Genomic DNA, 12,775 nt, shown 5'->3' with positions numbered 1-12,775 from the left:
TTTAGTTTAATAGATAATTAAATATATTTTATTATTCATTTTACCATGAAAGAATACTCTACAATGTATGGAATCCTATTCTGGAAAGAGCCATAAGAACATGATTCAGCACAAGATTCCTTTAGATAACTATTTACCAGTGTTTTGACCACACAAATCCAACCCTCGTATGCAATACACCAAAGTCTTTTACTCTCACTTACAAAGTAAGGACAATGACTACTGTCTGACCATCAATTGCTTGGAAAGGCTAATATCCTGTTTATAGGCGGAAATGGACGTATCTATTAGTTTATAGGGATGTTAGTTGGTTTGTTTCACATGTGCACTTTTGCCTCTCTATTATTTAGCCTTAATTTTGTAAAAATGAAAATTTTTACAAAATTAACATTTTTTACATCTAAATTATATTCGATCTATATTTTCACGGCAAAAATTAATTCATTTATTTATTCACAACAAAGTTTTGAGCTTACCATTTTGCTTTTACGTTCCCGATCGAAATGAAAATGTTTTATTTTCTTTTTGCTGTTTCCATGGTAATTATTCATGTTTCCCCTCATTTTATTTTCGAGAATGCAATAAATGAATAAGGCACTAGTGACATCATAAAACGCGTGCATCAAAATGCCATCGTTATTTTATACTGTGACTGCACAAATAACTGTAACTGCCCTACCATAGAAAGAGTCGAAAATATAAATTATTTAGGTATAACTTTCAGTGAAAATTAAAAATGGAAATGCCATACTAATAAACTTGTGAAGAAATTAAGAGGTAGAATACATTGGCTTTATCTATTGAGAAATATAGTTGGGAAAAAGTTTCTTAGATGTTTATTTTATGCTTGGATAAACTCAATAATTACGTATGGTATTTGTGCATGGGGAGGTGATTATGAAACAAATCTTACCAATTTAAATAGAACTTATGCAAAAATTTTGAAAATAATTTATGGATCTAAACAAGAACTTAATAAAAACGATACTATTTTACAAAAGTCAGAGAAAATCTATAATATCAGAGAAATATATGCACAGAGAATATTGTATTTTTTGCATAACAACAATAACTGGTTTGAAATTAATGAAAAACAATATAATACTCGAATTTCAGATAAACAATATAAAGTTATAAAACCAAATAAAACGACTATTAAAAAGCAATTCCTTTACTTGGCACCGCAGCTGTTTAATGAACTAACGGAAGACGTTAGGAATGAGAAGAACTTAAAAAAATATAAACAAGGGGTCAATGAATATATACAAAATAACGACATTCTATCAATAATTAACTTTTAGCTGATAAACTATACTGACTTGCCAACCGGGGGGGGGGGGGGGGTTTGTATCGTATTTTTTATACTATTGAATGTTTCAATGCGGGTTATTGTGTTTTTTTTTTCTGGAGTCAAACAGTCCAATAATTGTTCTGCGTAAAATTTTTACTACTTGTGTAAAATTAATTTGTAAATATTACTGTTAATACATATTTGTGTTTGTACTCCATACTAAACCAATTAAAAAACACTGCGGACAGTGCCTTTGGCGCTCTTTAGTGTTGAATTTACTACTAACTCATGTTGAACTATAGTCAAGATTTTCTTAATGTTTTATTATGACGTTTGTAATTTATGTTTTATAATTTGTAAGTTTTTTAACTTTACTTTATTTTATTTTGCTTACTGTTATGTATGTGAATTTTGTTTTGTTAATAAATCTTAAAATCTTATCTTATCTTATTTTCCCTTCTCCCCTGCTAGATTCATTCAGATGGAATCGTCTTTACTTGGCAGATTGCCCAATTACATACAATCCGTGGTCAAACGGTACGGAGTGTCAAAGGAGTGTCACTCACTTCCCTCGGGCGTCCTGAAGTCGATGGCGTCGGAGGGGGGTCCGTCGTAGACGTCGTTGAAGGCGCAGACGCGCACCACATTGCCGCTGTAGGGCCGGAAGATGTGCACCAGGGCCTCCGTCACGTTGTTGGGCACCACCACCTCGCGCAGGTGCTCCTCGCTCTCGCCCTCCGCCCACGTCTGGATCTGATACCGGGGGAAAGACATCATTTAGTTCATCTCGATACCACTGACGGCGCTATTGACATTATCATGATCTGATTGAATGATCAGCATAATTTGAGTTCCATTTGGTTGTTGAAGGAGACAAACACCACAAACTTTAATTAGCAGATTTTTTATCAGACATCATTAATTCCTTTTGTCATCATGTACACCAGTTACTTTATACCAGCTATATAAACATGTGCGAGCTCCTCAGACTCTATCCATGTTACAGTTAACACATATTTTACAGTGTGCTAGGTGATATTTGTTTTGAATTAATAAAAACTTAAAAATATAAATTACAAAATTAGTTTTTACAATGATGAAAAATTATTAGCCAATGCAAAAAAATTATTTGGAACATTTATAATTGGTTAAAACAAGATTTGATGTTATTTTAATTTTACAACACTACTAATGCAGTATTTCAACGAACCAGCTAAATTGGTGCCGCCATCTAGTGGGAAGAAAGACAATTAAAATGTATTTTATCTAGTCCTTACAACATCATTTGTGGACAGCCCCTTACCACATCTGCTCATATCATATGCATTGGAAATGATTGCTTACTGAGATTCAGTCTTAGGCATGCCTACTCAATATTGTTAAATATCGTAAATAGAGATTCGACGTCGGAAATATCCGTACCTCGGGGCCAGATTAACTTTACTCCAAAAATGATGGCATTCCAAAACCAGTCAGAGATGTAAAGACCCAGAGAAGTCAGAGACCCATCCCATGACTGGTAATTTTGTTTATTACGTAATACAAAGCAGGGGTGAAACCAGAAAATATTTTTAGGGGGGGGCACAATGTTTTTTCACAACACTCTATCAGCGTTTTCTCTCTCTCTCTTTACATCAATCAGGGGTAGAAGTGACCAACTTGTCACATATAGGACATTTTCCACAAAAAATATAGGACAAATATAGGACACATTATATGAACAGTTTTGCTATGAAAAAAGAAATAATACATACATATTATTTATTTATTTTTATCAATGATTTTGTTTTAAAAAAAACCCCTCAAACAAAATTATAACTTACACCTGAAATGACTTTCCTGTAGTTGAAAGAATAATTTTTGAAAAAAGTGTACTTTGTAGACAAAAAAAGAACAAAGTGAAATTCATTGATAATTAACACAGCAACTTACACTTTTTGCAGGGATAGAAGTGTCAAACATAGCTTATATAAATAAATAAAAACGGTCTTTGTGTTAAGAACTAACAGGAAATAACCAGTGCTTTGTAGCACAAATATGCAGATATTTTGTTCTATAAAATTCCACAAAAAGAAAAGATTGCAAAAAGACTATTAAAACATTCCAGTCAGAAAATGCACTGAACACAAAAATATACCCGCGAAAACAAAAACCGAAAAAAACCACGCTGGAAAACAAAACAAACTGCTGTTGAGTGCTAATAAGCACGAACCCGCACTCCTCAGCTGGAAATGACTGAGCTGGCAGTGCAACGCTGTTTGATACAAACCATCTAATTACCAGATGTAAATACGTGAATTTAAACACAGTAGAAGACCGTTATAACGCACACTTTGGGACCAGAGCTTTTGCGTTATGCAGGTTTTGGCATTATATAGGTCATTTCACAAATTTTGAAACTAATATTCAGAATATATATATATATATTTGCACTTCAGAATGAGTTCTATCTGCAATGAGTATTAAAACACTAATTATACAACTAATCATTCACAAATAAATATGCTTTATGATTAAAAGAAAGTGAATTATCCTGCACTTCTGCCAGCTTCATAGTTTGCATAACAGCTGCATTTTCCAGAGCCATCCGGTATTTTCTCATTACTTTGAATATTAATTTTCATTTAAAAGCTTTGAACTAAGCTGGAAAACTTTCAAAAATTAATTTTCCCAACAATTTTTATGTTAGCAAGGGAAAACAAAAGGATTTTTTTAAACTTAAAAACCTATTGTTTACTCCTGAAAAGTTGTGCGGTTTATAGAGAATTGCGTTATGTAGGTATTCTACTGTACTTACGAAAAAAAAAAAATTTCCCGAGGATTTTTTTTCCTCAGGTTTTCCTCCGAGGAGATTTTTTCCCCCCAGAGAGTCCGAGATTCCCCCCCGATGTGGCCATTGCTGGATAACGTACCTTGTACCCCCTGAAGTGTCCGTAGAGGGAGTCCGGAGAGACGGGGTCCCAGACGAAGACGGCCGACTTCCCGTCCCTCACGTGCAGCAGGCGGAAGTTCATGGGCGCCTCCCGGGGCACTGGAAACACAAATTCAAACAGTTACTAGTTGTAAAAAATAATGGCAGTACAAAGTTGCACCATTATTACAGCTATTATTTATAGTCACAATAACGGCGTAATCTGTTTTTGTTCTGATGATTTTAGTAAGAGTAGCTCGAAATGTTAGGATAGCAACTAAAAGTAAATATCCTGTAAGATCCTTTTAAAGCTATGCAGTGCAGGTATGTCAACCCCTTAATGATCGAATAATTTTCAAGAAAACGGTCATAAAAGTGTTTATTTTTTTATTTAAGAAAATTATGTAAAAATAAAGTGTATGAACAACGTGTGCATTCAATTTTTCATTTTCAATCTTTTAAAGATTGAAATTTTAAAAATATTTAACATTTTATGAGACATCAACAAGCAAGCCCAAGCAAGCAGCAAAAATTTAAGAAATACGTCTTTTAAACATTAAAAAAAGAATTTTACTAATCTTTTGTGTAATATAAGTAAAGAACTGCCGTGCTAAGCACAGATGTGGTATCTGAACATTTTATCAAAATTGAGTTATTGTCACCAGATGGTCGTTGGTCATTTAATTTACATAAATGTCAAGCTTTTTGGCGATTTGTGAACGCGGAATATTAAAAAAAGCTTTAAGAAAAAAGTCGTAACTGTGCAGTTTGCTAAGGCAATTCGAACGTAAGTGACAAATACTAAGCCTTTAAAGTGGTATTTGCGCAGTTACCACTTTTTTCCTTAGTAGTTAGTAGATACGACTTTTATACCTTAGTAAAGCAGCATATTTAATAATGTAGTAGCTAATTGTAACAGAGTACTAAAATTAGTTTACCGTCAAATAGTTGATACAGGTTGGTAATAAAAACTAATAAAACTTTGCATAATTGTTAAAGTAAATATTCAGCTTTTTCTATTTAAATGTTTATTTAAAATGCAAATTCTAAAAATGAAATGCATGTAAAATATTCATATCTAATTCTTTCAGGCATTTCATTCTACGGCCAGTAATATTTTTATTTAAGTATCGTCTGCTGCCAAAATTATCTTCATGCTCGTTAAAAATGAATCCAGAAAATAAAACATTATAAAAAAAAACACATTCTTTGAATATAAAAAAACAAAATTGTTAGGGATTACAGTTTTTACTGTCCGGAGTTTTGAAAATGGTGTCTTTCAGAAGGTAGATTCTGTTAAATTTGTATTAACAAAATAAAGCGAAACAGCAAAGTCCAAAGAAAGCAGATATTTTCAGTACTATTTAATGATACATTGAGCACGTTTTACTAAGCTATTTTTGTCGTATCTGTGCAGATACCTCTAAAAATGCCTAGTAATTGTCACTTATGGTGAAAATATATAAAAAGGTTTTGAAAAGAAAATTTGTCGTAACTATTTATTAATTTTAAATTACAAATTTTACAAAAATACTCTTACGGCTTTTAGATAAGTTATTTACGAAACAACTACTGCAAGTTGAGCATGTAATTAAGTCATAAATCAAAGAAACGAGTCGTAAAACTTTAATCATCCATTTCTCATTTTGAGCTCTACTGCAGATACCACATCGGTGCTTAGCACAGCAGAGATAAGTAAATTTTTCTTGTGTGGTAAATTTCAAAGTATGAGATACAGAGGCCAACGTCACAATCTGGACAGTAGCACCAAAATTCCTTCCTGCATCTCTGCAATCACATTTAAAATCCGCAATTACGTTTAAAATTGACTGGTGCTGCCATCTGGTGTATAAAAAGAGAAATAAAATGTATTCCGCGGGCAAAAGGAATGAATTGATTTTAATCGTTTGGTCGCGTTAATATTGCACACCCCAGCACGGCAATATCGCCAACCTCGAGGACTTCACTCACCGTCCTCTCCCGAGTATCCGATGACCTCCTCGGCGGCCACGTCGGCCTGTCCCCGGCGGTTGTGCGCCTCGACCTTGATGCGGTACCGCTTGAAGGTCGGCTGGAAGTCCAGCTGCAGCCGGTCCCTGCGCCAGTCCGTCAGCTGCTCGTTCTGCCAGCTCGAGCGGAGGTCGTCGTCCCGCTTCCAGAACACCTTGTAGAAGAACTCGGGCGCGTTGTGGTCGATGGGCGGCATCGGCTGCAAAAGAGACCAGGCGATATCGTCGGACGTCGGGGAATGTCGTACACGGAGATTCGAACCATACACAACATTGGAAAAAAAATTTCAAAGAATGATCATGGACTTTTCAAGGAGGACTTTTCATGAGGCAGTGAGAAGCAAAGGGATGTAAGTGGACATTTTCTAGTTTTTAGTAAAACACGTTTAAAGATAACATCCTAGGTGGACTTTCATTGAAATTTTTTTCTAAATCATGCCGTATAGCAGCAACTACCAGAGCTACTAGTACCATCTCTTGCCCCCCCCCCCCCCCCAGAGCAAAGGTTCACCTACCATGCGTACTGATTACCTCCAAATTTTTAATTTTGCCACTTACATCCCTTCGCTTCTCACTGCCTCAAATGAGCTTTTGTCAAGGACCTGATAGGACTATTTGGAAACATGAATTATTTTACAATAAAAAGATCAGTACCAATTTCTAAAAGTTTCAGTATTAGACAAAAACCTTTTGCACCACACTGACACTATAAAAGCTGCAAAATCAATCTTAAATAGTGCACAAACTATCGAGACTCAAAATAGGTTAGATTCTCATTGCATTGCATGAGCTTTATGAAGGACGTGGACTCGAGTAATGCATTTTGAAGATTTCAACAAATAATATTTAAAAATAATTTTTCGTTCAGTAATCGTTGTATCTTGTGAGATAAATCTGTCACTTAGCCAAAAAAAAAAATTAAATAATGTTTCCAAGAAAATACAAGTAGGGTAGCTAAAGTTTCTAGAACAGCTGAAAGTCACAACAAAGTAGAGATGTAAGTGGACATTTTCAAATTTTCAGTAAAACCTATTTAAAGTTGCGGTCATAGGTAGGCTATAATTGAAGAGTTTTTCTACATCATACTATAGAGCAGGACTACCTGTACCCAAAACAGAAGAAAGGGCCAACTACAATTTGTACTGATTATCACCAAATTATTGATTTTGGCACTTACATTTTATTTACATTATAATTACACTTACACCCTTTAAGTCTCACTGCCTCATATGTTAAAATAACACATAACATAACTCAGTTTGTTAATGGCTTTTTTGGCTTTTCTATGCATGGGTTCATAATTTTACAAATGCATACCTTGCCAACATCAACTAGGAAAGAATCCAGTACGTGACTACAACGGATTTTTTATTATCCTTCTTAGTACAACCAAATGTTCCTTACATTATACACACAATCAAGAGGAATGATCAAAAGTCAGGGATCTCCCGGAAAAACCAGCAGAACTGGCAGGTATGTAAATGCAAAATAAAAAAGGTATATTATAAATAAATTACAGTAAATCTCTACATAGTATTAAAGTTCAGTAGCATTCAGTTTGAAAACAATTCGATGAATACTTCTTTTTTTATTTCAATTTACTTCTAATTTTTACATAAATTGTCAAATATGGGGGTAAAAAATGACTTGCACATATTAATATTACATATCGTTAGAAAGGGTAGAATTTTCTGCGTTTTACGCAGTTTGTTTCAATGCTCTAACTTGATCACGACGGGAGTTATTAGCGTTTTTAGCTGGAATTTTTTTAGGCTTAGCCGAAATTTAGGCACTACTTTCTTCATTAAATAAATCAATGAAAAGTGAATGAATTGTCCTACAGCTTTCTTTTTGACGCCATTGGAAAAAGCAACCTTTTTTACTCCAGATCTAACTCGACCTGTGGTCGAAAAAATAAGCTTTTATCTCAAAAGGAAAAAAAGTTACAAGCCTTTTTAAATCAAGTTTAAGAAATCGCGATTAAATTCAAATTGTGAACCATTTTCTTTCGCATTCGCATTTTAATTCCTTAATCTTATTTTATTTTGTGTTTCCATGGTTACGCATTTTAGATCATCTTTCTGGATTTAATTTCTTAAAAGTATTTTAATATCTGTCGTCATTGTTTGGAAGGGAAATCATGATGTTTTTTTAAATTTATTTTTTACACCTGATTGTTGAATATACGTCACTTGACACAATTTTTATTTTCAAGGTAGACCGGGCAAATCAGCTAGTTTAATATATATGACGCTATTTTCAATAATAACTGAATAATATTAATAAGGTTGATAACTAAAATTTTTAGATTGCACATGTCATAGTTCCAAAAAGAAATATCAAGAATATCGGCCATCAGGATATTTTCAAAACAAATATCAAACATATATCAACTGATTGGTAAAACATTCTTCAAGAACGACCTTCGCCCGAAGGTCGGAGTACCCACCGTCCAGGAGATGACCAGGTTATCGGGGCGCGTGCCCCTGCCCATGACCTTGTCCGGGTTCTTGTGCGGCACCGACTCCGGGGTGGCGCAGTGCTCCGAGGGGGCACTGGGCTCGCTGGGCCCGATCTTGTTCCTGGCACGCACCCGGAACGTGTAGTTGGCGAAGGGGCTCATCTCGATCTGCCGGGATAAGAGAGACCGCATCAACACTTTGATGAAAATAGCACTCGACTCATTCACACTTGCACACATGACATACTGTTTGACCACGGATTGTATGGAAAGACAAACATCCGTTTTACAGCCGGAAATGGACGAATCTATGATTTTTTTTTTGATGTCAGCTTTTGCAGAAGCAGAGTCTCATTCATATGAGCGGAATACGCGCATCAAATTTTTGCTTTTCTCCCTAATTCAAAGATTCGTCTTATCTGGACGTTTGAAAATTCCATGCAATCTGTGGTATGGACAGTACCTGCCCACTTCGGGAGGAGGGGGGAATCTCAGCACGTAACAAGGGTGCCCATATAGGGGGCAAGAAGGGCTCAAGCCTCCCCCCTTAGTAATGAGAACTTCCTTGCTTTTAGAGCTTTTTTTCATTGCAACAATGTCTACAAATTTCTTTTCCAGCCATTAATGAATAAGTTATTAAAAATGTCAAACTTTAATATCGCTGATCTGTACTGAAATTGGTTTCCATGGGAAAAATATTCTGCTAAACCATGGAGAAAATTTTTGAGCCCCCCCCCCCTTAAAATTTTGCATATGGGCGCCCTTGGCGCGTAACATACTCAATGTTTCAATAATGATCATGGAAATCAGTCTAATAAATTCTACTAACACACTTGCATGCTCCGTTTTGAAGAAGACAATTGCAACCGACTCAATCGCCCATTTTTCAGTCTTTTGCCTGCTTTTTTCCAGAGAACAATATAATTCTCTGACAACTGAAACTCATCCCCCTCCTACACACAAGAGCGCCCATATGCAAAATTGTAAGGGGGGGGGGGCTCAGATATTTTCCCCACGGTTTAGCTGGGTATTTTCCCCATGGAAACCGATTTCAGGACAGATTAGAGTCGTTAAAATTTGAAATTTTTAATATCTCATTCATTAATGACTGGAGAAGAAATGTTTTTACATTTTTAAAAAGAAAAAAGTACTAAAAGCAAGGAAGTGTATTATTCCCCAACAGCATTATTTTTTTAAAGTTTTGGTTAGTTGGAGGAAAACGAGCTGATGTGTGCATCACATGACTTCCTTTTACACAAATTTAATGTTATTTCCCTATTATTGAAATTTTAATGTGATTCTCTCTCTAAATATCACTAACAATAGCTACATTGAAACCAGATTTGAAAAAAAAAAAAACCGCCAAATTTGTCGCCAAATTGGCGACAAAACTTGGCGACCAAAAGACTGATGATATATCACCAAGTGTCCGCCAAATTCTACCACCACTTGAGTTTGCATCGAAATTAACAATGATTTCCCCCCGAAAAGGTGCAAGAGACTCTTTTAAAAACACCCGAATGCAACCTAGGTAGTTTTGTTGTAAATAGATCATAGATCTTATAATTAAATACCTGTTCCAAAATATTAATTTTAAATAATGGATAGGGGCATATTTCATTAAAAATGGTAAGTGTACAAAAACTTTTGGGAGCCACTGTATATTGACTTTTATGCACAACATGCAAGGAAAAAACAAATTAATTCCATGTCCTGTTTATAAAAAGGAGCTGGCTATGAAAGTCTTTTGGCAGTCATTAAGAATTTTTCTCTGCGATTCTTTGCAGAGCATTAACGCATCCATGACCACTTGCGTCATTTCCATGATAGAATCTTCCTTCACTAACAAATCAGAAAAAACATTTCTATTGTCTAGGAATGGCTCAACATTTTCAATGTGAACGGTTTTGGTTGTGCATCAGCGACGTCAGTATCCTCGTTGCTTTTGTCCTCCTTTGTCACTCCTGAAAGCTCTTCTTCCACTGAGTTCTGAGCTGTGTGAGTTTAACAACTTTACTTCTTGAAAGAGCTCTGGAACCCATCGCATAAAATGTCTCCAATGGCCCTAGCTCGATGATTAGCACTCCAAAATGCAGTTGATTACGTGCAATCTGCAATCTTAAGGAGTTTCGATTTTGAAAGAGGGGAAAATGTTATCTGTTTGCATTACCGCATCCGCCTGAAACCGAAACTCATCCGCGTAAAATAAAATTAAGGTGTCGAATCTTAAACGCGCATAATCAAAACCGCGTAAAATAAGCCCGAGTAAAACGAGGGTCTACTGTACTGTCTAACCAGGGGTCGATCCAGGTTTTATTTTTTGGGTCCCCATTTTGTGAAAAGGCAAACTATTTTTGTGAAATTTCGTTATTTTTGTGAAAATGCAAAATATTTTTGTGAATTTTTTTTATTTTTGTAAACAAGACCTTCTTGTGATTTTTTTCTTGGAAAAGATTATATTAAAGCATTTTTAGCTGTCGTATCGTTATAGAAAAGCCCTAGACAGATTTCAGGGGTGATTGCAAGTTCTTGATGAATACCTGAAAGCTGTCAAGAGAAAATGCGCTGGGGGGAGGGGGGAAGTAAGACCCTTAACATTTTATTCGTAATTTGACACATACATTACATTTATTGTTTTTTACAAATATACATATGCAAGGCACACTTTCTTAAGATGAAAGTCTCACAACAGATTTCCTGCTTGCCCCTCTCAAATACTTTAAGAGCAATAAAAAGTGCACATGCTGCTGAACGTGATGATATAACTCCTAATAAATACAAAATGAACAGACTCAAAGATATCACATATTTCTTAACACAGAAGTGAAATACTCATTAAAGATTCCATGTATGTGCTTGAAAAACGTAAAAGTAATTAAAACCCAAAATAATACTGCACCAGCATTCAGCGTTTAATTTTTTGACTTTCGACGTTCTTACACAGTAGGTATTTCGTTTAAAACTTTGCAATTTAACGATGTTAATAGATATATAAGAAATTTTATTTGTTTGCCTCTTAACAAGGTACAGTAAACATCAAAAATGCGAAAAATTCGTTTACCATGGCGGATGTGAGGAAATCGAGATCTTCAAAAGGAATAAAAATATAAAAACAGCATGTAAAATAATTTCATTTTAAGTAAAGTTATTTTAGAATTGGATTTTGAAACTCAACACAAATCAATACTAAACATATCAAAGTAAAATTTAGGATTTTCCTGAAAACAAGCTACCAATCACAAGCGTCCCCCCCCCCCTGACGCTCTCTAGCAAAAACACCTCACGCAGCAAGCAAAAAGATAAGATGGGGGGGAAGGTGGAAGAGGCTCCCGCGTTGATGCGTACACATTTGCGGTCAAAAAATATTGTGAAAAGGCTGCCTTTTTATAAATTTTTGTGAAGGGGGCTGCTTTTACGATGCGGAATTTTGTGAAGGGGCCGCTTTTGCCATGCGGAATTTTGTGAAGGGGCCTCAAAGCGGCCCCCAATTTGGCGCTGGATCGACCCCTGCTAACCACGGATTGCATGGAATTTTCAAACGTCCAGATGAGACGAATCTATGTGAATGAGGGGGAAAAGTAAAAATTTGATCGCATACTCCGCTCATTTGAATGAGACTCTGCTTCTGCAAAAGCTGACATTGGTAAAAAAATAACAGATTCGTCCATTTCCGGTTATAAAACGTATGTTTGTCTTTCCATACAATCCGTGGTCAGACAGTACATCGGCACGACATGACTTTACGACAGCAGGGGACAAGATACGTCGTCCACAGCGAGGACTGAGACACCCGAGGACGAGACACGTCGTCCCCGGCGAGGCACGAGGCGTCTGAGGACTAAATGAGACACTCACCTTGTACCGCGTCTCGGGTGCGGGGATGCTGCTGAAGGCGTCTTCCCAGGTGTCCGGCGTGAAGGAGGTGTTGTACTGGACGGAGTAGCTGAGGATGGGAGCCCTGCGGTCCCCCATGGGCTGCCAGGCGACCAGGGCCTGGAAGCGGCTGCACTCGACGCCCACGATGCGAGGGGGGTTGGGCACGTCTGCGGGGGGGGGGAAGGATCATCGTTTAGACTTTCCAAGTAAATGCAGTCCGTGATTAT

At 36.2% G+C, this 12,775-nt stretch overlaps 1 protein-coding gene across 1 annotated transcript in view; it reads right to left on the bottom strand.

Moving 5' to 3' along the window:
• Positions 1-12,775, bottom strand: part of LOC129232651 (neuroglian-like) — a 99,452-nt gene that overhangs the window by 29,917 nt on the left and 56,760 nt on the right. The window contains exons 13-17 of the mRNA XM_054866783.1: positions 12,528-12,715; positions 8,661-8,840; positions 6,174-6,411; positions 4,204-4,322; positions 1,858-2,044 (exon numbers count right to left, since the gene is read on the bottom strand). Of these exons, the coding sequence (XP_054722758.1) occupies positions 1,858-2,044; positions 4,204-4,322; positions 6,174-6,411; positions 8,661-8,840; positions 12,528-12,715 (912 nt within the window). The remainder of the gene's footprint in view (positions 1-1,857; positions 2,045-4,203; positions 4,323-6,173; positions 6,412-8,660; positions 8,841-12,527; positions 12,716-12,775) is intronic.

This window comes from Uloborus diversus, unplaced genomic scaffold (assembly GCF_026930045.1).
Source record: "Uloborus diversus isolate 005 unplaced genomic scaffold, Udiv.v.3.1 scaffold_13, whole genome shotgun sequence".
Lineage (NCBI taxonomy): Eukaryota > Metazoa > Arthropoda > Arachnida > Araneae > Uloboridae > Uloborus > Uloborus diversus.
Note: the sequence above shows the minus strand (reverse complement) of the source record. Positions and strands in the feature narration are given on the sequence as shown.